The 27,872-nt window shown below is 45.6% G+C and overlaps 1 protein-coding gene across 1 annotated transcript in view; it reads right to left on the bottom strand.

Annotated features, from left to right (window-relative positions):
* The window catches only part of LOC110521950 (SH3 and multiple ankyrin repeat domains protein 3), a 78,374-nt gene that overhangs the window by 31,020 nt on the left and 19,482 nt on the right, over nucleotides 1-27,872 (bottom strand). The window contains exon 2 of the mRNA XM_036976586.1: nucleotides 15,131-15,244. Coding sequence (XP_036832481.1) covers nucleotides 15,131-15,244 — 114 coding nt within the window. The remainder of the gene's footprint in view (nucleotides 1-15,130; nucleotides 15,245-27,872) is intronic.

Raw genomic sequence — 27,872 nt, 5'->3', positions numbered from 1 at the left:
AGACAGTCGATAGGGGAGACAGGCATCTACTAGAACACTGTCTGTATGTCTTCCTCCTTCTCTCTTCACCCCCTTCCACCCTCTGCCCTACGGTCATACAGTGACAGTGTGATGTGGGTTAACGGGAGAAGTTAGGTTGTAGTGGTTGAGGGTGGGGGAGAAGGTCAAAGATAAGTCAGAACTTATTATACAGGGCTGGGTACTGGACGGCAGCAGTGGTGGAAAAAGTACTCAATCGTCATACTTGAGTAAATGTAAAGATACCTTAATAGAAAATGACTCAAGTGAAAGTCACCCAGTGAAATACTATCTTAGTAAACAGTCTCATGTAAAAGTAAATGCATCAAAGTCCTTACATTAAGGACAGACAGGGCCATACTCCAACACTCAGACATCATTTACAAATGCAACAGTTGTATTTATTGATTCTGCCAGATCAGAGGCAGAAGGGAGGACAACTCGTTATAAGTGTGTGAGTTGGACCACATTGCTGTCCTGCCTGAGCATTCGTAACTAGTACTTTTGGGTGTATGGTAGTAAAAAGCACATCTTTTCTTTAGGAATGTAGTGGAGTAAAAGTAGTCAAAAATATAAATATTAAAGTAGAGAAGTTTGTGAGGGTTTAGGGGCCAAGCTGGATTTCTTTAGCCTCCTGAGTCTTCTTTACCATACCATCTGTGTGGATGGACTATTTCAGGTTGTCAGTGATATGCACGCTTTTGAACTTGAAGTTTTTCACCCTCTCCACTGCGCCCTAGTCGATGTGGATGGGGGCATGCTGTCTCTGCAGAATCCAGAAGTCCACAATCTGCTCCTTAGTTTTGTTGACGATGAGGGAGAGATTATTTTCCTGACACCATTCCGCCAGGACTCTCACCTCCTCCCTGTAGGCTGTCTTATTGTTGGCAATCAGGCCTACTACTGTTGTGTCGTCAGCAAACATGATGATTGAGTTGGAGATATGTGTGGCAGCGCAGTCATGGGTGAACAGAGAGTACATGAGGAGGCTGAGCACGCACCCTTGTGGGGACCCTGTGTTGAGGATCAGCGTAGCAGAGGTGTTCCCTACATTCACCACCTGGGGTCGGCCGGTCAGGAAGTCCAGGACCCAGGCAGGGGTTCAGATCCAGGGCTCGCGCTTAGTGATGAGCTTGGAGGACACTATGGTGTTGAAGGCTGAGCTGTAGTCGATGAACAGCATTCTTATATAGGTATTCCTCTTGTTCTGATGGGATAGGGCAGTGTGATTGTGGATAATCCATGGATCTATTGGGGTGGTATCCAAATTGTAGTGTGTCAATGTTGTTGGGTAAGGTGGAGGTGATATGATCCTTAACCCATAAGAGCCTAAGCCCTGTCTAAGCCGAAGGGTTTAACAATTCAAGAATTTTAATAACATTCACTACATGGAACAACAAATAGTCCCCCCAAAAAAATTCTAAAGGAAGCTTGTTTGTCCTATCTCAGAGATTCTTTAAAAATAAGGAAATATTTAGTTATTATATATATAATAATTCAATCAACATATATTTGAGATTCTTCAAAACAGCCACCCTTTGCCTTGATGACGGCTTTGCACACTCTTGGCATTCTCTCAACCAGCGTCACGAGGTAGTCACCTGGAATGCATTTCAATTAACAGGTGTGCCTTGTTAATTTGTGGAATTTCTTTCCTTCTTAATGCATTTGAGCCAATCAGTTGTGTTGTGACAAGGTAGGGGGGTATACAGAAGATAGCCCTGTTTGGTAAAAGACCAAGTCCATACTATGGCAAGAACAGCTCAAATAAGCAAAGAGAAATGACAGTTCATCATGACTTTAAGACATGAAGGTCAGTCAATATGGAACATTTCAAGAACTTTAAAAGTTTCTTCAAGTGCAGTTGCAAAAACCATCAAGATCTATGATGAAACTGTCTCTCATGAGGACCGCCACAGGAAAGGAAAACCCAGAGTTACCTCTGCTGCAGAGGATAAGTTCATTAGAGTTATCAGCCTCAGAAATTGCAGCCCAAATAAATGCTTCACAGCATTCAAGTAAAATAGAAATCTCAATATCAACTGTTCAGAGGAGACTGTGTAAATCAGGCCTTCATGGTCGAATTTCTGCAAGGAAACCACTACTAAAGGACACCAATAAGAAGACACTTGCTTGAGCCAAGAAACCCAAGCAATGGACATTAGGCCAGTGGGAATCTGTCTTTTGGTTTGATTAGTCCAAATTTGACCGCAGTGTCTTTGTGAGAAGCAGAGTAGGTGAACGGATGATCTCTGAATGTGTAGTTCCCACCGTGAAGCATGGAGGAGGAGGTGTGATGGTGTGCGGTGTTTTGCTAGTGACACTATCTGTGATTTACTTAGCATTCAAGGTACACTTAACCACCATGGCTACCATAGCAATCTTTAGCGATACAACATCCCATCTGGTTTGCGCTTAGTGGGACTATCATTTGATTTTCAACAGGACAATGACCCAACACACCTCCAGGCTGTGTAAGGGCTATTTGACCAAGAAGGAGAGTGATGGAGTGCTGCATCAGATGACCTGGCCTCCACAATCGCCCGACCTCAACCCAATTGAGATGAGTTGGACCGCAGAGTGAAGGAATAGCAGGAAAAGCAACCAACAAGTGCTCAGCATATGTGGGAACTCCTTGAAGACTGTTGGAAAAGCATTCCAGGTGAAGCTGGTTGAGAGAATGCTAAGCGTGTGCAAAGCTGTCATCAAGTCAAAGGGTGGCTACTTTGAAGAATCTAAAACATATTTTGATTTGTTTAACACTTTTTTGTTTACTACACGATTCCATATGTGTTATGTCATAGTTTTGATGTCTTTACTATTATTCAACAATGCAGAAAATAGTAAAAATATAGAAAAACCCTTGAATGAGTAGGTGTCCAAACTTGACTGGTACTGATATGTATATATATGTATGTATGTATGTATGTATGTATGTATGTATGTATGTATGTATGTATGTATGTATGTATGTATGTATGTATGTATGTATGTATGTATGTATGTATGTATGTATGTATGTATGTATGTATGTATGTATATATATATATATATATATATATATATATATATATATATATATATATATATACATACACACACACACACACTACATGATCAAAAGTATGTGCACACCTACTTGTCGAAAATCCCGTTCCAAAATCATAGGCATTAATATGGAGTAGGTCCCCCCTTTGCTGCTATAACAGCCTCCACTCTTCTGCGAAGGCTTTCCACTAGATGTTGGAACATGCTTCCATTCAGCCATGAGCATTAGTGAGGTTGGGCTCTGATATTTGGCAATTAGGGCTGTCTCACAGTCAGTGTTTCAATGAATCCCAAAGGTGTTCGATGGGGTTGAGTTCAGGGCTTTGTGGAAGCCAGTGAAGTTCTTCCACACAGATCTCGAGAAACGATTTCTGTATGGACCTTGCTTTGTGCACATGGGCATTGTCATGCTGGAACAGGAAAGGGCCTTCCTCAAACTGTTGCCACAAATTTGGATGCACAGAATCGTCTAGAATGTCATGGTCTGCTGTAGCGTTAATATTTCCCTTCACTGGAACTAAGGGGCCTAGTCCGAACTATGAAAAACAGCCCCAGACCATTATTGTTCCTCCACTAAACTTTACAGTTTGCACTATGCATTGGGGCAGGTAGCGTTCTCCTGGCATTCGCTAAAACAGATGGCGTTAAGAGGGATTTGGTTGGAAGGTGGTTCTGTTCAGACTTAAGATTGTGCATCTGTGGCTGGCAAGCAGAAACAGACAGCATAATACATACACACATTATTAAAATTCAGTTTTCTGTGAAAGCTAAGCAAATAACTGAAAAAGACAGGAAATTCAAATGTGCTCCTCAACATGAACTGTATTCTAAATAACACGTACTGTGGAATGTGTGTGTGTGTGTGTGTGTGTGCCCACGTAGCCCTGCTTCTCTCTAGGCAGGATGCAAGAGCTGTTCTGTCCTTGTTTGAAGGGCGCAAGCCGCTTCACCTCCATTAACACACACACACGTACCCCTCACACACACCACCCTCCACACCGCTTTACATCCTCAGTTTCTATGTTAGCCAGATATGTTCTGCTTCCTCACTCTCCAGTAAGCCAGTAACATGGCCAGCTGGCTGAATCACCTTGCTGACCTCCAGTTCACACAACAAGCCCAGCTAAACGGCACCTGCTTAAACACACTCGCCTCTGGCACACACCTGACCTCACGTAGCACACACACAAACACACACACACACACACACACACACACACACACACACACACACACACACACTCTGAGGAACATAGCCAACACCCACCCAACGCTTACCCCAGGCCCAGATCACACTCCTACCCCCTACCCACTACTGTAGGTCCCCTAAGAAGTTGGGATAGTACACTCAGTAGGATCCCTTACCAAAGGGGATAGTACACTCAGTAGGATCCCTTACCAAAGGGGTTGATACACTCACTATTTCTAAGCAGAATAGATATGGTCATGTATACGTGGGTCATAGATCAGTATGAACCCAAACCTCTCCTCTCGTTTCTTCTCTATCTGCTACAGATAGCCTCCAAAGAGACACACTGTAATGAGAACATGATACAATCATCCTTCATTTTCTCACTTTCTTTTTGTCTTTAACGTGTTTTAGACACAGTGGCCTCACTTAAGACTGGCCAATTTCCTTACAGAGGAGAGCGTGAAAAAAGAGAGGGAGAAAAGAGAGGGAAAAAAGAGAGGGAGAAAAGAGAGTGCGCTTATCCTTACAGATAGAAACCCACTGTACCTTTAGTCTTTAGAATTAACTTTAGAATCAGAATAATTTAGGTTGTAATAGGATAAAGTTAGAGACGGTCAGAGAGGGGAGGGGTAAGGGAAGGGACACGGGACAAAAGAAAGTACAAAGAGAATGTACAAAAGGAAAGAACAAAAAGCAGGATCTGTATTATTTTAAACACGTACGTACATGTACAGTTTTAGCCTATCTGGCTGTGTGTCTGGTAATCTTTTTACAGTTACTATGACAACAGATAGACCATGTGAACCCCAGGTGTTTCTCTATCCGTCACTGCAAATTATTGTGTGAAAAGTAAAAACTTGGAAAAGTGTGGTTAGTAAGTTCAGGAGTTCAGGAGAGAATAAGAGGAGGGAGATATGCAAAGAGAGGGAAAGGGAGAGAACGGGAAGAACAAGTAAAAAAATTACAATTAACAAAAAATCTCCAAAACGACTGTGGCGGCTTATGGTAGAGAAATTAACTTTAATTTATCTGGCAACAGCTCTGGTGGACATTCCTGCAATTAGCATTCTTGAGACATCTGTGGCATTGTGTTGTGTGACAAAATTGCACATTTTAGAGTGGCCTTTTATTGTCCCCAGGACAAGGTGCACCTGTGATTATTGTGCATATGAAACATTTCTGGGATCTTTTATTTCAGCTCATGAAACATGTGACCAACACTTTACATGTTGAATTTATATTTTTGTCCAGTGTAAATAACAGATGAAGAAATGGAAAATAAAGTGCAGGAGATCAATAGAAGTTATGGGAGAAACGGAGGAGGGTTGAACACTGTGAGATGACAGTTATTTCACAGCTGAAAACAGAGTGAAAAATAAGTCTGTATTCAGCCAGTCAAGGTTGTCAGATCATTTGACTCTACACCAAGACTGACTGTCATTTCACAGAGAGAGCGAGTGAGAGGGAGAGAGAGAGAGCATTTGAGGAAAAGTAGAGAGAGAGAGTTCAGTCAGTCGGTCAGTCAGTCTAAACCCAGCAAGCCTTTTTATATTTGAACAGCCAGGGTGATGAGGTGCTTTGATCAATGCAGAGGCTCAGCCTGACAAAGATACTGCCAGTACAGTAAGGTTTGTTAATAGAACACAACTGGGAGAGATCAGTTAAAAACCAACACAGTTCATTACCACTACCATAGGTAAAGGAAGATAGGGCAACATTGAACCTATTATTTACAGTAGGCCTGTCGTTTACTTTTATAGATCTTGCAGTCCCCAAAATGAAAACCCCACCCACCCTGTATGGTCAAGCTAGCTAATTCAAGCACTCCGGAGGTATTTGAAAGTATTACATGTAAATGTTTGACGCAGGTCTGGTTAAGAGCTGTACATATCCCACTTACCCTGGTAACGGCCATGACACATAGAGTAGGGCTGTTCCGCCTTGACCAAGGTTACTATCCCATCTATTCTACTGCAGAGAACTGGCAGGTCTGACACTAATACAGGGCAACAATCCATCCCCCAGCTCCTACTGGGAGCCAGCTCCTACTATGACTCTACACTCTACTACCCACACTGCTCCCTACCGTCCATCACTAACTTCTGCATTCCTATCACCACTGTTCCCTCCTATCACCACACCCCCTGATGCTGCCGGAGGGCAGGTCACATCCAGCTGTCACTTCTTCAAATCCACATTCCTGTTGTCCCAAAAGCGCTTCATGGATGCTGACAAGGAAAATGATACAGAAGCAATTCCACTTGGATTCCTTTTGAATACCTGTCTTCATCTTCTCAGTGTGTATCTGAGTCCATCTCTCCTGTCTTTAAGCTGTCCGTCCTTCTTTCCTTCGCTCTCTAGGCATGTGGCCAGTTATTTCCCTCTCTGTATTGCTCCCTCACATATACCTCTCCCTTTCTCTCTCCTCAAGTCTCTCAGTCTGAGTGTGTGTGACTGTGTGTGACTGTGTGTGTGTCTAAAAATACCTTGGTTCTCTCTGAGGAGGCATTGAATAATTCAGTCAGATTCAGACAACAACTACTGTACAACATGTACATCTACCACATCATCAGTAGCACAATAGCCATTAAGTCACTGTAAAGCACACACACACACACGCACATACAAAGGGTTGTACTGGGGCTGGGGGGAGAGTATGATTAGTCATGCGAGGCCTATCTCTGCCACTTAACCTGCTCTGCTGTTAGAGGACAAACCTGTGTGTGTTTGTGTGTGTGTGTGCGCATGTGTGTCAACTTGGAAGATGTGCCAAACACAATGTAGGCAATCTCAGTGGGTTTCCTGGTGCACGCAAACACACACATATTCAGGCATCATGTGTTTGGCGTCTGTAGTGTGTGGAACCATGACAGTATGAATTGGAATTGGCTTTTGTCATCCAGTTTAGTCACCCAGTGTGTTGATGTGTGTGCGGATGTGTGTGTGTGTCACCCAATGTGCTCCTTGTCAAAAGTGATTTGTCTTTGCTCCACAGTGTGGCCTGATAGAGAGAATATGGACACTGAATCAAATCTCTCTCTCTCTCCCTCCCCCTCCCTCCCTCCCTGCAATATTTGTTTTAGCAGTATCCACAGTTTTTACAAAGTTAGGGTGGAAGAGGGCAGAGTAACTTTCCTGGGGTTTGGAAGGTGGGGTGTGTGCGATGGCTTCTCAGCCTAGCGCGGAGATGACGCTGTGGATTCAGGTGTGTTCCTGAGAATGGAGTTAAGGTGGAGGAGGTTCTGCTCGCGGTCGGTGAACCGGTAGGAGCTGAATTTATACATTCTGCTAGAATGAACAAAGCTGTGGTTGTGTTCATGAAAAGGGCTAAATTGGTTGGTAGGCTAATTGCTAGCGGAATATTTGTAAGGGATGTGTTGGTGTCAATTTCATCTCTCTCTACCCCTTCGACAAGAGTGGTAGTTGCAAATTTGACTCCGTTTATTACGGATGACCAAATCAGGAAAGAGCTGAGTCATTTTGGTTTTCGTGTACTGTCAGCAGGCTTTCAGGCAGATGCCGTTAAGCACGTTGTTTCGTTCCGGAGGCAAGTGTTTATGTTTCTGAACAACAATGAGCAACAACTAAATGTGCATTTTAAAGTGAGGCATGGGGAGGGGCTCTATGCAGGGTTTGCCAGCACAGATAGTCTACGGTGTTTTGAGTGTGGGGATTTGGGGCATAAGAGCTTTGCGCGCCCACATAAAGCCCGTAGACAAAGTGAGGGTACAAGCGCCAGTGGGGGAAATCAAGGTCAAAGTGCAGGGGGTAAGGAGATGTAGACAGCAGAAGCTGGGCCTAGTCATGCCAGGGAAGGTGATGTAGATTAGGCTGGGCCTAGTCATGCTAGAGATGGTGGGCTAGCTGAGACTGGGTCTAGTCAGGCTAGAGATGGTGGGTTAGCTGAGGCTGGGTCTAGTCAGGCTAGAGATGGTGGGGTAGCTGAGACTGGGTCTAGTCAGGCTATGGATGGTGGTGTAGCGGAGACTGGGTCTAGTCAGGCTAGAGATGGTGGGGTAGCTGAGACTGGGTCTAGTCAGGCTAGAGATGGTGGGTTAGCTGAGGCTGGGTCTAGTCAGGCTAGAGATGGTGGGCTAGCTGAGACTGTGTCTAGTCAGTCTAGAGATGGTGGGGTGGCTGGGTCTAGTCAGGCTAGAGATGGTGGGCTAGCTGAGGTTTGGTCTAGTCAGGCTAGAGATGGTGGTGTAGCGGAGGCTGGGTATAGTCAGGCTATGGATGGTGGTGTAGCAGAGGCTGGGTCTAGTCAGGCTAGAGATGGTGGGGTAGCGGAGGCTGGGTCTAGTCAGGCTAGAGATGGTGAGGTAGCTGAGGCTGGGTCTAATCCGCTGCTGGCGGATTAGGGTTGGACCGGCAGCTGTTCCTCATGAAGCTGGAGAGGCTGAGTACAGCAGGTCTCTCAGATTTTTACTCTGCATTGCTGAGGGCCTGGCAGCTGCTAAGGCCCATGCGAGAAGGAGGTGTGGAGCCTGGGCTGTGGGAGGAGCCTATCTTCCACAACCCAGCCACCCCTTTGAGATCGGTTCAGTCGGCCACCCTGCAGAGGCAACTGATGGCAGGGGGTTTACAAAGGCTGGGTGACCTGGGACTGCTGGGAGAGGAGGGGTGGAAAACCCCGGAAGTCTTGGCACAACAAACAGGAATAACATCTCTTAGGCTGCTGGAGAGATTCCTGGAGGAGGTCCAGGAGGCACTGTCTGAGCCGGTAAAGGGGATGTTTGAGTGGCCAAAGGGAGAGGGGCCACCAATGTTTCCGCCACTGCAGGTGACGGCAGAGACTGGAGACTGGCAAGAGGGAATGGAGGACTTGTTAGATTTTAACACTCCGAGCCTGGGGGAGTATGGGGGGGGGTGGGAGGTAAAGCCCTCTACAACCTCAGCGTTAAGGTGAGGAACATTAGGAGCCTGGGGGAGTATGGGGGGGGGGAGGTAAAGCCCTCTACAACCTCAGCGTTAAGGTGAGGAACATTAGGAGTCTGGGGGAGGTGGGAGGTAAAGCCCTCTACAACCTCAGCGTTAAGGTGAGGAACATTAGGAGCCTGGGGGAGTATGGGGGGGGGGGAGGTAAAGCCCTCTACAACCTCAGCGTTAAGGTGAGGAACATTAGGAGCCTGGGGGAGTATGGGGCGGTGGGAGCTAAAGTCCTCTACAACCTCAGCGTTAAGGTGAGGAACATTAGGAGCCTAACATTTTTTAATTGTTTTTTTATTTTACCTTTATTTAACTAGGCAAGTCAGTTAAGAACAATTCTTATTTTCAATGACGGCCTGGGAACAGTGGGTTAACTGCCTGTTCAGGGGCAGAACGACAGATTTGTACCTTGTCAGCTCGGGGGTTTGAACTCGCAACCTTCCGGTTACTAGTCCAACGCTCTAACCACTAGGCTACCCTGCGGCACATCAGTGGCAGGGGATGTGGGGAGGAGGGTATGGTGTGTTTTAGATGGAGGGGGCTCTACAAACCCCCAGCACCAAAGAGGTCAGGGGACCTCCAGTGGAGGGTTCTACATGGAGCCCTGGCCACTAACAGCTGGTTGGCACGGGTTGAACCGGGAATCAGGCAGGGGTGTCTTTTCTGTAAAATGAAAGAAACTGATTCATATGTTTTCTGTGTGCACCAGGTTAATGCCTTTAATGTCTCTGTTGGAATGTCTGTGTGAGAGGTTGGGGGTGGTTTTTATTGTTGGGATGTTCATAATGGATACAGGTATTCGAGCAAGGAGAAAGCCAAATGTGTTTTGTTGAACTTTCTGTTTGCTCAGGCAAAGTTGGCTATTTGGCTAACAAGGAGGAACAGGGTCAAAGGTGGGGGGATAACAGACTCTTTACTATTGTTTAATGGGATGGTCTCTGCGCGCCTCAGGGTTGGTGAGTATGGTAAATGTATGCAGTACAGGATATATTTTTGTTTTTGAATTTTTTAAGGGGGGGAAGTGAGTTTTTCATGAAATGAGATGATGTTTAAGTAAGGAAAGACAAACAGTGTGTTGATGTGTGTGCTGATGTGTGTGTGTGTCACCCTATGTGCTCCTTGTCAAGTGATTTGTTTTTGCTCCACAGTGTGGCCTGATAGACTATATGGACAATGAATCAAAGCTCTCTCTCTCTCTCTCTCTCTCTCTCACACAGTATGTGTGTAAATACTGTATGTCTTGGCTCTGCACACTTGACGAATTTCTGATGGAATGGAGACAGTGGCCATCACTCTGACACACACGCCTATGTACGTGCTCACACACGGGCACACACCCATATAGGAAACAAGCCAATCCCTTCAGGTGTCTGAAGGCTAAAGGGGGGGTGACCTCAACTGAATTCAATAATACTGACTCAGCTAAAACAGTAATGCTAAAGACATGTCCTCCTGCTTGTGGTCCCTCCCTTCTCCTCCTCTCTCCTCTCTTCCTCTTCTCTCTCCTCTCTCTCTCTAATAAAATTGATTAGTTGCCTATGCTAATATCGCTGCTGACGCTGCTGGCTTTCAGGTAACACTGTTACAGAGAGAGAGAGAAAGTGAGCGTGTGTGTGTGCGTGTGTGCGTGCGTGCATATAGAATTAGCATATTGCCTCCATGAGACACTGTCTGTATCTCACTTCTTCTTCTTGTCCCTCTCTTTGCACCGTCTCTCATCATGTCATCATTTCCTCCCAACAGGTAGGTCATCTCTGTTAGAGGCGTGCTAACCTGGACTGATTAACATGTATTACTGCCTCATCTCAGAGCTCTGGGATCAAATGCAGCCTGAGCTAGTTACATCTGTGTATGTGTGTCTGCCAAAACTCCAAATCTGAGGGAAGATACCTTGTGCCTCTATCTGCCCCTCACTTCTCTCAATGACCACAGCTCCCCCTGTCTTTCTTCTGCCTGCTCTCTCCTCTTTTCTCTCTTTCCCTTTCTCTTTCAGCCGTGACTTCCTTTTCACTCCTGCTGCAGAGGTCCTGTGATTAGCATTCCAGGAGAGTAGAGAGGGTGTGAGAAAGAGAGGGAGAAAAGGAGGGATAGATAGAGAGGGTGCGGATGAAGAAGAGACTCCCAAACTTTTTAATGGGAAGGCTAAAAATAGAGCAGTCTTTATCAGACTGGTGAGTCATTCAACTACTCAGCACTGGGGAGGGAGGGTGGGAGGGGAGGGAGGGAAGTTGGGAGGGAAGGGGAGGGAGGGGGAAAGAGATGAGAGTGAATACATACAAAACCATTAAGAGACCTCAAGCCTTGCTGCTAATGTTACATAGTAGCTAAAACTACCAGTAACACAACTTAGGGTGCTTTTACATATCCCCCTGGATCCTGGAACGTTTGGTGCCCTGATCCGCGCTATAAAGCACGTGTGAAATTCAAACGAATCCTGGCTGATACTAATCCTGGACCTGCGTGAGTAGCGTTTCCAAGATCCAAGACCAGAGTACCAGGTACAGTGACGCGGCAGCGCGAGTCGCTTGGAACTTTTTTCCAAATGGAAACAAGCTCGCTAACGTCATATGGAATGTGCATCTTGCTAATCACACCCTGAAATGGTCATTTTCAGGTCTTGTGAAAGCAAAACATATTCTGCAGAATTCTCACAAAGGCTCCAGGAAACCGAACCAGGGTACCGAATTTCATATGTGAAAATGCCCTTAGTTTAAAGAACTGTGATATCACCATAGCATCCACAGTCACGCATGTGCATGGCATGCGCACCCCCAAATGCAAAAGCAAACAAATGTAAACACCAATACACTCACAGACAGCAGCATTTCACCACTCATCACTCAATGTTGTGTTAATGAATTGAATCAATCAATATCTTTTTCTTTCTCTCTCTCTCTCTCTTTATCAGTCTCTCCCTCCCTCCTTATATTTTCCTTCCCTTCATCCCTCTGTCCTGAATCCCTCTGTCCTGAATCCCTCTGTCCTGAATCCCCCTCTGTACTCTCCCTCTTTCTCTCCTACCTGCAGTGACTTATAAAGTGTCATCTCCATTGTTGTCTCCTTGGCGTATGTGTGTGTGTGTGTGTGTGTGTGTGTGTGTGTGTGTGTGTGTGTGTGTGTGTGTGTGTGTGTGTGTGTGTGTGTGTGCGTGAGTGATTGAGTGAGAGAGAGAGAGAGACAGAAAGAGACAGACAGAGATAGTCACAATAAATAACTGAGATTCACTGATGGCCTGACCCTGACCTTAACTCTACCCATATCCATCTCTCTCTCTCTCTCTCTCTCTCTCTCTCTCTCTCTGACACGGACCAGAACCTTACCGCCAAATCAAATGGGAGGGGTAGAGAGAAAGAGACACGGAGAGGGAGAGGGTATGAGGGAGAGGGGGAGAGCACAGTGAGTCACGACACAGGGTTGATGTATAGGAGCAGAGAGATCACTCCAGATTCAAGTAGAAATGTGATGTAGCCATCAAAACAGTCCACTAGGGCTATTTTTCTCAAACTCATAATAAGCCCGGAGCTTCGATTGAACCCGCAGTTCATGGAGCAGTAGCTTGCTGCTTAGACTACTGCGCCATCCATTAACAATGAGTTATCAAGGCCAGTCTTAATTAATAACTAAACTTGTTTTTCTGTTTTAACCCTGTCCCAAACCTTAATCCTCAATTTAACCAATTGTAATTCATGTCTAAATTGTTAACCAATTGGAATTATTGCCTGAAGTTAAGCCTAGAGTTTTTTCTATATCCCAAACCGTAGCTCTTTTTTTAACCCAGTCGGAATGAATGCATTAACTTAACCGTAGATTTGTTTCTGGGAGCCTAACATGGCTAAAACGTCTGGAGCTCATGCAGGAGCTGTGTGCCTAACTAAAGGATGTCGCCACTAGGGGCAACGCTGAGCGCTATTACCATCAAGCTGGCTTGGGTTTTGCTAGGGTGTTGTGGATGGGGTGTGGCGGATGGGTGTGGCGGATGGGTGTGGCGGATGGGTGTGGCGGATGAGTGTGGCGGATGAGTGTGGCGGATGAGTGTGGCGGATGGGTCTGGCGGATGGGTGTGGCGGATGGGTGTGGCGGATGGGTGTGGCGGATGGGTGTGGCGGATGGGTGTTGTGGATGGGTGTGGCGGATGCGCATAATCCGCGAGCTCCGTCTTAGAGGATCACGTGTTCAATCCCAGTTATAGACACACGCTTTTGCAACTTCTAAATTTGCCGTTTGGAGCAACTTCGAAATTTGACGTTTGGAGAAAAGTGGAAAAACGTCTAATTCTGCAGTGGGAATCTGAGAGCGTGTAGATAGGGGAGCCTGCAACACAGTCAGTTTTCTCAAACACACTGATTTGTAGGAGAGTCAATAAACAACTTCAATACAACCACGCACACGCACACACACACACACACACACACAAAGCAGTGTTGTTTGGGTTAGATCATTGTAGACAGGGGCTGTCTTTCCTGCTTCACTGAGCTGAGATATACTGCCGTGACTGTCAGTGAAGTCTCAATGCTTACCTTCAGGTAGACAAGGGTATGTGTGTGTGGAGGTGTTTGTCTGAGTGTGTGTGTGTGTGTACTTGTGTCTATGTCTCTGAGTTTGTGTGTCCTCTAGTATGTTACCTATTATTTCATTACTATTGAAAAATCTGGGATACATAGAACTCCTTCAAAACAACTGTGTATCACCAACTGTTGAGTTTCAACAATTACACAGCATTATTTATTCAGCTGGATTTATTTATTGCACCAAAATCATTTGTCGAGTTAATATTCAACAATCTAAGAAAAACATACAGTATAACGCTTCTGTACTTCAATACCCAGTGGAAAGACATGAAGGAGAAGGAATGAGAAGGAGAACTGGATGGAGGGAGGAGGGAAACATAAAGAGAGGAGGGGGAAGAGACAAATAGAATAGAGAGAGAGTAAGAGAAGGGGGGTGCAGCAAGAGAGGAGAGGGAATAAGGAAACACAGGAGTGAGAGGAGAAAAAACAGAGACAGAGAGCTGCCTTTTCATCATCTCTTCTCCTCTGTCTTTTAGTGAATCCTCCCTCATTCTTCTCCATCACTATTTCACTCCCTCCCCTCCTTCCTCTCCATATCTCCTCACCCCTCCCATCAGGGGACACAATTCCTCAAGTGGTATTGAGGGGAAAGACAAGAGACATTCCTCATCCACCCATTTCCACAAAACCCTCCCTAGCCACATCCTCAGACTCCTTTCCAGAACACCTCTCCCCATCCCACTGCTCTATACAGTAGGTAGGAGCTGCATCAGTGGGTTCCTAATGGGACTTACGGTGTGATTCAGAAAGCCTGTTTAACACACACTCTGTGATGGAGAAGGTTCATGAACCTTTATGGTTCAATAAACACACCACCTGTTTACCCATAAACCAATCTAAACATGCAGAGATAGATAGTACATTAATTAATGCAGCATGATTTATTTTTCATGGGCTCTGTTGTCCTTGTTTATTGCCACATACACCGATAGGTGCAGTAAAATGTGTTGTTTTACAGGGTCAGCCATAGTAGTATGGCGCCCCAGGAGCAAAACAGGGTTAAGTGCCTTGCCCAAAGGCGGTTCAACAGATGTTTTCACCTTGTCAGCTCAGGTATTTGGCCCAATGCTCTAACCGATAGGCTACCTGGCTAAGTGAGACTGATGGTTCATTCATCATGTGATTATGAGCATCTTCAGGTGTGTTTTTGGTGTGTGTGCATGTGTGTGGGGGTGTGCGTGTCAGTATACACATTAGAGATCAGCACACATAATACTGTACATACATGGCTGCATCAGCACCTTGGACAGCACCCGTAGTTTCACCAGCCTGTTCAGCACCGTGGACAGGGCTAGCGAGCCAAAGTAAATATACACTGTGAAGAGTGAGAGAGTGTGTTTTACAGAGCTGTCTGTGTGTGTTCTTCAGTCATTACCTAGCCGAGGGTCGTACTGTCTCATCTGAACCTCCTCCACACAGTCGGCAGGGAACCAGCCTGTTCTCCCCTTGACCGTGCCCTCCCAGAAGCCTCCTTCTCCTATACTCAACACTGACACAGGGGGAGAGACAGAGACAGAGAAAGTTAACTACAGCATATGTACAGTTCATTGCAGGTTAACAGATACAGATGAGTCTCCACTGTGGCTAAAAGGAAGTAGATGTCACAGAACGTTGGGTGGAGCAAGTTGTAAGTCCCTCATCACAGTCAGTTCTTGTATCCTGTGGACAATTACATTTTTATTTTGACCAGGAAGTCCCATTGAGGTTGGAAGACCTCTTTTTCATTTTATTTCCTGAAAATAACAGATGCAAACCCCACACTGGCAATCACTCAGTAAATAGCCATTCAATTGCATGGCAGTGAGTTGTGTGTGTTCTTTGTCAAGGCAGGCATTTGGTGTGTGTGTGTGTGTGTGTGTGTCTCAGTGTGTGTTTTCGTGTGTGTGGTGTGTGTACGTGTGTAATTGCGTGCATGAGTGTGCCCTGCCGTGGTAATTAGAGACGAATGTATGGTTGATATTAATCTTCGCTGCAGGACTGAGTCAAGCGCTCATTTCCACTAAGTTTATCCATTACCTCAACACACACATGTTAACATACACATTCATTACGCACAGGCTAACAAGAAGACTAAGGAGCTGGACATACACATATATCGACACACACATAAACGAACACCAGCTAGAATTCTGGCTGTGTTCTACTGAACCCTCATCCTTCCATGGTTGCTAGGTTACGGCAAAGTCAAGTTGCAGCATGTGGCTGGTTTGAAGAATGTTGGAATGTTAACATGATGGAATGACGGTATGTGCTACCCAGGATGAATTCTCCACTTTGTCTCACTTTGTGAGTGACACTTGACTTCTTATATCTCAGGACAGGTGACCATACGTTGGGAAACTGCACTAGCACGTCATTAGCCTGCCAGTACACATCTGCTACCTCAGCATGGAGAATCCAGCATAGAACCAGAGTCCCAGGCAAAGGCAGGGCTCACTCTGATCGGATAGAGGAGCTGCATCGACCCCCTCTCCTGGAGGAAACCTGCTGTGTTCCCTCTCTCTGATCACAGATTAAACCTGCTTCACTGTGTCAGTCTCCTGGGCATACTCCCTCTATGCCGATCCCTGTCCTTTGGCTTGGCATACAACCATTACATAGCACTAAACGATTACTTGCCTTCACTCTATTCAGAAATGTCTCAACAGTGAAATATGGTAGACCTTCAGGGAACTGACACACACACACACCCCATCATCTCTAATTCCCTTCTTCAGCTGAATACACCCGAGCTGGCTGTAATCAAGGACCAGGAAATCAACCTGCCAATTAGCAGACAGCCACAGGAACCATGGTGATAAGCTCCTCAATAACCCCAGAGCATTGCATCACCACTTAAATATGCAGTCTGGGGCCTCACGAGTGGCACAGCGGTCTAAGGCACAGCATCACTACAGACCCAGGTTCATACCCGGGCTATGTCACAGCCGGCCGCGACCTGGAGACCCTTGAGGCGGTGCACAATTTGCCCAGCGTCGTCCGGGTTAGGGGAGGGTTTGGCCGTCCGGGATGTCCTTGTCCCATCGCGTTTTAGCAACTCCTGTGGCGGGCCCGGGCGCATGCACGCTGACACGGTCGCCAGTTCAACGCATTGGTGCATCTGGCTTCCGGGTTAAGTAAGCAGTGTGTCAAGAAGCAGTGCGGATTGGCAGGGTCGTGTTTCGGGGGAAGTATGGCTCTCAACCTTCGCCTCTCCCGTATCCGTACAGGAGTTGCAGCGATGGAACAAGAATGTAACTACCAATTGATATCACGAAAAAGGGGTACAAATTTGTAAAATAGTATGCAAATTAAATTCGGAAAGTATCATCATGACACTGTACACAAAAAACGAGGACCTGTTTTTGCTCAAGTATCACTTTCAAAACTACTGGCTGAAATGATAAAAATTCTGGAGCATAACTTTAATCCTCTCTCTGACATAAACTCATATCACACATCAACATTCATACTACAGTTCAAATTCAAAGTTACTTCTGAGTCACTTCAAACTAACATCCCAAATCACATGAACATTGTATTTCATTCATGACCACTATTAGTCCACTATTGTTGAACGTGCATCTTGATGAATGTCAGAAGGCAGAGTCAAACATTGGGGATTGAAATGATAAAAAGGTGAACCTTTACAAGCAATGTGGATGAACCATGAGTATCCTTTGGAGACATGTTGTCTGTTCCAACACATGAATGCATTCATTTTCAACCCCTAACTTCTGCCCAGAATGACTTGCTGAACTAGAGATTAGAGTGGCAGGGCACAAATGCCCAAAGTATTTCTGATTGGTTCTGCTCTCCATCACTCAGTCACAACACGAGTCAACAATTTGCTTCATGCGGCAGGCTCACCACTCGAACTGGTGAGCATGTAAAACCATTCCCTCGTCTTTACTCTGCGAGTAGTGTTTCTCTCTGTGTGTGTGTGTGTGTGTGTGTGTGTGTGTGAACACCATGAAATAAGACCCCTGACAGTGCCACTACCACAACCAGACTGTGACCAAAGATGACCGTCACCGATCACACTGAAGCAGAGAGAGCGAGAGAGAGAAAAAAACAAAAGGGAGAGCGGGAAAGTGCCACAGAGAACAGGGTAATTGAGAGTGAAGGCTGATGAAATACACTTCATAAAAAGCTCAAATAACCCTGGTCCCCACACACGTACACAAACAAGATTTTAGGAGCGTCACCCTTACAGTGCCACTATTCAAATCAAATTACATTTCATTGGTTGCATACACATATTTGCAGATGTTGTCGCAGGTGCAGCTAAATGCTTGTGTGTCTAGCTCCAACAGACTAGCTCCAACAGACTAGCTCCAACAGTCAAGCTCCAACAGTCTAGCTCCAACAGTCTAGCTCCAACAGTCTAGCTCCAACAGACTAGTTCCAACAGTCTAGCTCCAACAGACTAGCTCCAACAGACTAGCTCTAGCCGTCTAGCTCCAACAGTCTAGCTCCAACAGTCTAGCTCCAACAGTCTAGCTCCAACAGACTAGCTCCAACAGACTAGCTCCAACAGACTAGCTCCAACAGTCTAGCTCCAACAGATTAGTTCCAACAGTCTAGCTCCAACAGACTAGCTCCAACAGACTAGCTCTAGCCGTCTAGCTCCAACAGTCTAGCTCCAACAGTCTAGCTCCAACAGACTAGCTCCAACAGACTAGCTCCAACAGTCTAGCTCCAACAGACTTGCTCTAGCAGTCTAGCTCCAACAGACTAGCTCCAACAGTCTAGCTCCAACAGACTAGCTCCAACAGACTAGCTCCAACAGAGTAGCTCCAACAGAGTAGCTCCAACAGACTAGCTCCAACAGTCTAGCTCCAACAGTCTAGCTCCAACAGACTAGCTCCAACAGACTAGCTCCAACAATACATAGCAGTACAAACCTATACAAACAAATCCCCCAAATGAAAATGAATAAATATCAGAACGAGCAATATTAGAGTATATATAAATAATGGTGTGTATAGAAAGTATGGACAGTTAAGTGATAATGCCTGAGAAGCTGGTGTTTGGAGGATATATTGGCACAGGTGTTGTTAGGCCGGAGACTAAGTCAATGTATCCTCCAAACACCTGCTTCAAGGGCATTATCACTTTTATACAATGGGTTACCAACATATTAAAATAATAGTTTACATTTTTATTAACGTTATTTTGATGAATTTATTCTGTTTCATCCTTCCACAAGATATAGTACCGACACAAATCTGGGGTTGCTACCCAAGCCGGCTGGTTGTTTGATCTATTGGTTCGGTTGCCAGAGACGCGACCCAGTCATTCAGTCTTCGTTCTTTATCTATGGACGCGACCCAGTCGTTCGTTCTAAATATTCCATTGCCATATTGGTTGGCAACGTTCTTATCTCATGCTTGCTAACTAGCCAACTACGAATAACTTACAGTTATGTCAAAGAGTGCAGCCAGAAAGCAAGGAATTAGCTGCATTTGAATTTGTTTAAGCTGTTTTCTAGTGATATTGATTTCGATACATCCATAACAAATTAAATCAAATTGTATTTGTCACATGCGCCAAAAACAACATGTGTAGGTAGACCTTACAGTGAAGTGCTTACATACAAGCCCTTAACCAACAATGCAGTTAAGAAAATAGAGTTAAGAAAATACTTACTAAATAAACTAAAGTAAAACAAATGAAGAATATAAAAAATAACAATAATGAGACTTTATTCAGGGGGTACCAGTACTTTCTGGCTACACTCTTTTACGTGGTTGTAAGTTAGCCGCAAGGGACAAGACGGGATAAGAACGTTACTGAGTCAATGTACAGGTTAGTCAAGGTTATTTGTACATGTAGGTAGGGGTAAAGTAACTATACATAGATAATAAACAGCCAGTAGCAGCAGTGTAAAAACAAAAGGGTGGGGGGGGGCATAAATAGTACCCGTGGAAATGTGATTCATTGTTCAGCAGTCTTATGGCTTGGGGATATAAACTGTCAAGGAGCCTTTTGGACCTAGACTTGGTGCTCCGGTACAACTAGCCGTGTGGCACGGTGGCATGGGTGGCAGGAAGCTTGGCCCTGGTGATGTACTGGGCCGTACGCGCTACCCTCTTGCACCTTAAGGTTGGATGCCGAGCAGTTGCCATACCAGGCAGTTTTGCAACCAGTCAGGATACTCTCGATGGTGCAGCTGTAGAACTTTTTGAGGATCTGGGGACCCATGCCAAATCTTTTCAGTCTCCTGAGGGGGAAAAGCCATTGTCATGCCCTCACAACTTTCTTGGTGTGTTTAGACCATTAGAGCTTATTGGTGATGTGGACACCAATAAGCTCTCAAGGAATTTGAAATTCTCGACCTGCTCCACTACAGCCCTGTCAATGTGAATGGGGGCCTGTTCGGCCCTCCTTTTCCTGTAGTCCACGATCATCAACTTTGTCTTGATCACGTTGAGGGAGAGGTTGTTGTCCTGAATCTACACTGTCAGGCCTCTAACTTCCTCCATATAGGCTGTCGGTTGTCGGTGATGATGCCTACCACCGTTATGTCGTCAGCAAACTTAGTGATGGCGTTGGAGTCACACTAGGCCACGCAGTCGTGGGTGAACAGGTAGTACAGGAGGGGACTAAGCTCGCACCCGTGAGGGGCCCCCGTGTTGAGGATCAGCATGACAGATGTGTTGTTGCCTACCCTTACCACCTGGGGGCGGCCCGTTAGGTAGTCCAGGATCCAGTTGCAGAGGGAGGTGTTTAGTCCCAGAGTCCTTAGCTTAGTGGTAAGATTTGTGGGCACTAAGGTGTTGAACGCTGAGCTGTAGTTAATGAACAGCATTCTCACATAGGTGTTCCTTTTGTCCAGGTGGGAAAGGGCAGTGTGGAGTCCGATTGAGATTGAGTCATCTGTGGAGCTAACAACGAGCTAATGATGCGCAATTTCACCTGGCATAGAAAATAATTGTTTCTTGTCAGGACACTGTTGTTCAGAGGAGCTGGGCAACAACATAGCTAGCATAATAATTTGAAACTGAAGCTGGAAAGACTGCAAACTATCTGCACTTCTTTTTGTTTGACCTGTTTTCTATTGATCGTTCTTTGTATAAATCCATACAAATAATGCTGATTCATGTGTTCTCCTGGCTGAGAAAAGCTGTATGTTTCATCCCGACTCCCGCACGTTCATTACTATGGGAAAGCTGGATATCGAATTTGAATATTGAAACGATGTTGCAAATGTAGGAGAGACAGACAGCAAGGTTTATACAAACATCCACTGTTGAAAACGAAATGTTAGTCTAAAAGAAATGTGAGATAATGTCTAGATGTTTTTTATAGTGGGTGGAGATCAACTCTATAAATTCCCTCGCTGGGTTGATGAGACAGTGGATTGCGCAGTCAGATGGAACAGAGTAAATAGGCATTTTAACAGCATAGATTTAGTCAGTGATAACTTGTGGAATAGACACCGGCTGGAATGCAGTTTTTACCAATCAGCATTCAGGATTAGACCCACCCGTTGTATAATATACGAATAGAAAATGTTTACAGCAATAGTTATACAGGATGAACAATGAGTAGAATACAGTATATGCTAAACAAAAATCAAAATATAACATGCAAGAATTTCAAAGATTTTACTGAGATACAGTTCTCCCGACCCCTCCTTTTTCAGCCTCCAGTATTTATGTGTCGGGGGAATAGGTTCAGTCTGTTATATCTGGAGTATTTCTCCTGTCTTATCCAGTGTACTGTGTGAATTTAGGTATGCTCCCTCTAATTCTCTCTCTCTGTCTCTCTCACTTTCTCTCTTCTCTCGGAGGACCTGAGCCCTAGGACCATGCCTCAGGATTACCTTGCCAGATGACTCCTTGCTGTCCCCAGTCCACCTGGTCATGTTGCTGATCCAGTTTCAACTGTTCTGCCTGCGGCTATGGAACCCTGACCTGTTCACCAGACGTGCTACTGTATCTTTTCCCGGACATGCTGTTTTGTTTTCGACTCTCTCTTTCTACTGCACCTGCTTGTCTAACTCTGAAGGATCGGCTATGAAAAGACTACTGACATTTACTCCTGAGGTGCTGACCTGTTGCATCATCTAAAACCACTGTGATTATTATTATTTGACCCTGTCAATCCCTGATCTGTTTCACCTGTCTTTGTGATTGTCTCCACCCCCCCTCCAGGTGTCACCCATCTTCCCCATTATCCCCTGTGTATTTATACCTGTGTTCTCTGTTTGTCTGTTGCCAGTTCATTTTGTTCGTCAAGCCTACCAGTGTTTTTTCCCTTGCTCCTGTCTTTGCTATAGTTCCTGTTTTCTTGTTTCCCGGTGTACACCATTCCTGCCTGTCCTGACCCTGAGCCTGCCTGCCGTCCTGTACCTTTGCCGCACCTATCTGGATTACTGACCTCTGCCTGCCCTTGACCTGCCCTTTTGCCTGCCCCTGTTCGAATAATAAACTTTTATTATTTCAACACTATCTGCACCTTGGTCTTATTCTTGAATGTGATAGACCTGCTGGTCATCTATGATTGTTTGAACATCTTGGCCATGTACTGTTATAATCTACACCTGGCACAGCCAGAAGAGGACTGGCCACTCCTCAGAGCCTGGTTCCCTCTAGGTTTCTTCCTATGTCCCTGCCTTTCTAGGGAGTTTTTCCTAGCCACCATGTTTCTACATCTGCATTGCTTGCTGTTTGGGGTTTTAGGCTGGGTTTCTGTACAGCACTTTGTGACATCTGCTGATGTAAAAAAGGCTTTAAAAATACATTTGATTGATTTAAGGAAATGTATGGATTTCACATGACTGGGAATACAGAATACAGTCAATATGAATATGTTGGTCACAGATACTGTGCATAAAAAAAGTTGATTGTGAATCAGAACCAGTGAGTATCTGGTGTGACCACAATTTGCCTCATGCAGCGAGACACATCTCCTTCACATAGAGCTGACTAGGCTGTTGATTGTGGCCTATGGAATGTTGTCCCACTCCTTTTCACTGGCTGTGTGAAGTTGCTGAATATTGGTGGGAACTGGAACAGGCTGTCATACACATCGATCCAGAGCATCCCAAACATGCTCAGTGGGCGACATGCCTGGTGAGTATGCAGGCCATGGTATAACTGGGACATTTTCAGCTTCCAGAAATTGTGTACAGATCCTAGTGACATGGGGCCGTGCATTATCATGCCGAAATATGAGGTGATGGCAGCGGATGAATGACACGACAATGGTCCTCAGGATCTCGTTACAATATCTTGGTGCATTAAAATTGCCATCAATAAAATGCAATTGTGTTCGTTGTCCGTAGCTTATGCCCATACCATAACCCCACAGACACCATGGGGCACTCTGTTCACAACGTTGACATTAGCAAACCGCTCGCCCACACACAGCCATACACATGGTCTACGGTTGTGAAGCTGGTTGGACGTACTGCCAAATTCTCAAAAACAACGTTGGAGGCGGCTTATGGTAGAGAAATGAACATCCAATTCTCTGGCAACAGCTCGTGGCCATTCCTGCAGTCAGCATGCCAATTGCACGCTCCCTCAAAACTTGAGACATCGGTGGCATTGTGTTGTGTGACAAAACTGCACATTTTAGAGTGACCTTTTATTGTCCCCAGCACAAGGTGTAATGATCATGCTGTTTAATATGCTACATCTGTCAGGTGGAGGAATTATCTTGGCAAAGGAGAAATGTTCACTAACAGGGATATAAACAAATTTGTGCAAAACATTTGCGAGATAAGCTTTTTGTGCATATGGAACATTTCTGGGATCTTTTATTTCAGCTCATGAAACATGGGGCCAACACTTTACATGTTGCGTTTTATTTTTTTGTTCAGTATATATGTGAAGTGGGTAGAACAGTATGCTATGTCTCTATGTACATAGGACAGCAGCAGTCTCTAATGTGTAGGGTAGAGCACCAGGTGGGAGCCGGCTAGTAACAGTGATTAAGGTTTAGGGCAAGTTACTGGTTGGAGGCCGGCTAATAGTGACTCTTTAACAGTCTGATAGCCTGAAGATAGAAGCTGTCTCTCGGTTCAAGCTTTGATGCACCTGAACTTTCTCCGCCTTCTAGATGGTAGCGGGGTGAACACTCCATGGCTCGGGTGGCTGAGGTTCTTGATTATCTCCTTGGCCTTCCTGTGACACTGGTTGCTGTAGAGTAATGGAAGGCAGGAAGTGTGTCCCAGGGGATGCTTTGGGCTGACCGCACCACCGCCTGGACAGCCCTGCGGTTGCAGACGGTGCAGTTGCAGTACCAGGGAGTGATACAGCCTGACAAGATACCCTCAATGGTGCGTCTGTAGAAGTTTGTGAGGGTCTTATGGGCCAAGCGACTTCTTCACTACACCGTCTGTGTGAATGGACCATTTCAGGTCATCAGTGATGTGAAAGCCGAGGAGCTTGAAGCTTTCACCCTCTCCACAGCAGCCCCGTCGATGTGGATGGGGGCGTGCGCTCTCTGCTGTTTTCTGATGTCTATGATCAGCTCCTTCGTTTTGTTGATGTTGACAGAGAGGTTATTATCCTTGCACCCCTCCGCCAGGGCTTTCACCTTCTCCCTGTAGGCTGTCTCGTTCTTGTTGATAATCAGGCCTACCACTGTTGTGTCATCAGCAAACTGTTATGTCGTGAGCCAAGGCCCGGTTGGCATGACTATTGGCCCCTTGAAACAGACGCTGGCACTCAGTGGCCCTGAAACAGGGCTCTGTGTGTGTTTAGTGGCCAAGTGGCACCAGTGTGTCTTTTGCTATCCAGACTGAGCTGGGAGCAAGGCCATAGAGAGGGAAAGAGGGAGAAACGTAGAGGGAGGAGAGTTGAGAGAGCATTTATAAAAGGGAGAAGACATGAGGAGAATATAAAGAGTGCAAAAGTGGAGGAAGAGAAGGTTGGAAATGGGGAGAAATCAGAGGACAGATAAAAGTAGGGGAATAGAAAAGAGGGTTGATGGACAGGAGAGAAGAGGCATAACCAGAAAACCATCACAGTGTGTTGTATGCGACTAACTGAGGTGAAAGAGTTCATGGGTCGTTCCACCAATTTGGAGCCCTTGGAGAAGTGTAACTTTTGATTTCACCTGATTTTAACATTCTGTCATAAAGAGCACATGTTCTACTTCATAAAAAACATGGTTTGGCACCTTTATTCATCTAAAAATATGATTTATTGAATTCTCCATGTAGCTCTTTATTTACTATAACAGGCTTTTAAAATTCAATATTGGTGCACAATTGAACCCTTCGCTAAGCCCCGTCCCCCTTGGTTATTGTTGCAACCTCAGGCAACATTTTCCCAATTCCCCATTCTACCACTGGTGAAATCCCCTCACAATGATCTCCAACTGTGTTTCTAATACACAATTAAATGAAACACAGTATACCTCTTGCTAATCAGGAAACTCTGAGGTATGTTGTTGTGGACTGTCATTACAATTGCTTCACAGGAACCTAGTAAAATGATGTTTGTAGTGTAGCTAGCCACTGAATGGCTTTGAATTCATTATCAACTTGCAGTCAAAGCCATAGACACTTTTGGAGCTCACTAGTGCTCTCAAATTGTATCCTGATGTCTTAAGCAGATTGGGGTTGTATTCATAACATTGATAAGTTTGCTGGCTAACATACATTTTGAGAAAATAAGTTTTATTAAGAGGCTAGCTGACCAGCTGAGGTAGCAAACAATGTAACAAAAGTAATTATAATTTCAGATAAGAACAATACTCTGCAACAGGCTCTGCATTTCAGGAATCACAGTAGCAAGTACTCCTGGAGCAGTGTTATATTATTTTGCCCTTTAAACATTACCTTTAAGAAAAAAAGAACTCTGTTTTTGCCAATGCTCTCACTGGCTTTCATGCGATTTAAATACTAGCTTGTCCGAGGTGTCGGAATTGACAACAGTTGCTATCCATTGGAGCGCTGCGATTGGTTGTCAAAAATTCTGGGGCGGTGCTGAGCAAAGACTCAATTTCTACTTCAAATATTAAAGGGATACAAAATGCATTATTTTCGTGGAACGTCCCTCATAGTATAGTCCTGCATCTGCATTATAACTGCATTACATACAGTCGAGAAGAACTACTGAATATAAGATCAGCATCAACTCACCATCAGTACTACCAAGAATATGTTTTTCGCGACGCGGATCCTGTGTTCTGCCTTACAAACAGGACAACTGAGTGGATTCCATGCAGCGACCCAAAAAAAAAACAACTCCGAAAAAGAGGGAAACGAGGCGGTCTTCTGGTCAGACTCCGGAGACGGGCACATCGTGCACCACTCCCTAGCATTCTTCTTGCCAATGTCCAGTCTCTTGACAACAAGGTTGATGAAATCCGAGCAAGGGTAGCATTCCAGAGGGACATCAGAGACTGTAACGTTCTTTGCTTCACGGAAACGTGGCTCACTGGAGTGACTCTATCCGAAGCGGTGCAGCCAACGGGTTTCTCCACACATCGCGCAGACAGAAACAAACAACTTTCTGGTAAGAAGAGGGGCGGCGGCGTATGCCTTATGACTAACGTGACATGGTGTGATGAAAGAAACATACAGGAACTCAAATCCTTCTGTTCACCTGATTTAGAATTCCTCACAATCAAATGTAGACCGCATTATCTACCAAGAGAATTCTCTTCGATTATAATCACAGCCGTATACATCCCCCACCAAGCAGACACATCGATGGCTCTGAACGAACTTTATTTAACTCTTTGCAAACTGGAAACCATTCATCCGGAGGCTGCATTCATTGTAGCTGGGGATTTTAACAAGGCTCATCTGAAAACAAGACTCCCTAAATTTTATCAGCATATCGATTGCGCAACCAGGGGTGGAAAGACCTTGGATCATTGTTACTCTAACTTCCGCGACGCATATAAGGCCCTGCCCCGCCCCCCTTTCGGAAAAGCTGACCACGACTCCATTTTGTTGATCCCTGCCTACAGACAGAAACTAAAACAAGAGGCTCCCACGCTGAGGTCTGTCCAACGCTGGTCCGACCAAGCTGACTCCACACTCCAAGACTGCTTCCACCACGTGGACTGGGACATGTTTCGTATTGCGTCAGACAACAACATTGACGAATACGCTGATTCGGTGTGTGAGTTCATTAGAACGTGCGTTGAAGATGTCGTTCCCATAGCAACGATTAAAACATTCCCTAACCAGAAACCGTGGATTGATGGCAGCATTCGCGTGAAACTGAAAGCGCGAACCACTGCTTTTAATCAGGGGAAGGTGTCTGATAACATGACCGAATACAAACAGTGCAGCTATTCCCTCCGCAAGGCTATCAAACAAGCTAAGCGTCAGTACAGAGACAAAGTAGAATCTCAATTCAACGGCTCAGACACAAGAGGCATGTGGCAGGGTCTACAGTCAATCACGGACTACAGGAAGAAATCCAGCCCAGTCACGGACCAGGATGTCCTGCTCCCACGCAGACTAAACAACTTTTTTGCCCGCTTTGAGGACAATACAGTGCCACTGACACGGCCGGCAACGAAAACATGCGGTCTCTCCTTCACTGCAGCCGAGGTGAGTAAAACATTTAAACGTGTTAACCCTCGCAAGGCTGCAGGCCCAGACGGAATCCCTAGCCGCGCCCTCAGAGCATGCGCAGACCAGCTGGCCGGTGTGTTTACGGACATATTCAATCAATCCCTATCCCAGTCTGTTGTTCCCACATGCTTCAAGAGGGCCACCATTGTTCCTGTTCCCAAGAAAGCTAAGGTAACTGAGCTAAACGACTACCGCCCCGTAGCACTCACTTCCGTCATCATGAAGTGCTTTGAGAGACTAGTCAAGGACCATATCACCTCCACCCTACCTGACACCCTAGACCCACTCCAATTTGCTTACCGCCCAAATAGGTCCACAGACGATGCAATCTCAACCACACTGCACACCGCCCTAACCCATCTGGACAAGAGGAATACCTATGTGAGAATGCTGTTCATTGACTACAGCTCGGCATTCAACACCATAGTACCCTCCAAGCTCGTCATCAAGCTCGAGACCCTGGGTCTCGACCCCGCCCTGTGCAACTGGGTACTGGACTTCCTGACGGGCCGCCCCCAGGTGGTGAGGGTAGGCAACAACATCTCCTCCCCGCTGATCCTCAACACTGGGGCCCCACAAG

The sequence above is a fragment of the Oncorhynchus mykiss genome, chromosome 1 (assembly GCF_013265735.2).
Source record: "Oncorhynchus mykiss isolate Arlee chromosome 1, USDA_OmykA_1.1, whole genome shotgun sequence".
NCBI classification, from domain to species: domain Eukaryota; kingdom Metazoa; phylum Chordata; class Actinopteri; order Salmoniformes; family Salmonidae; genus Oncorhynchus; species Oncorhynchus mykiss.
Note: the sequence above shows the minus strand (reverse complement) of the source record. Positions and strands in the feature narration are given on the sequence as shown.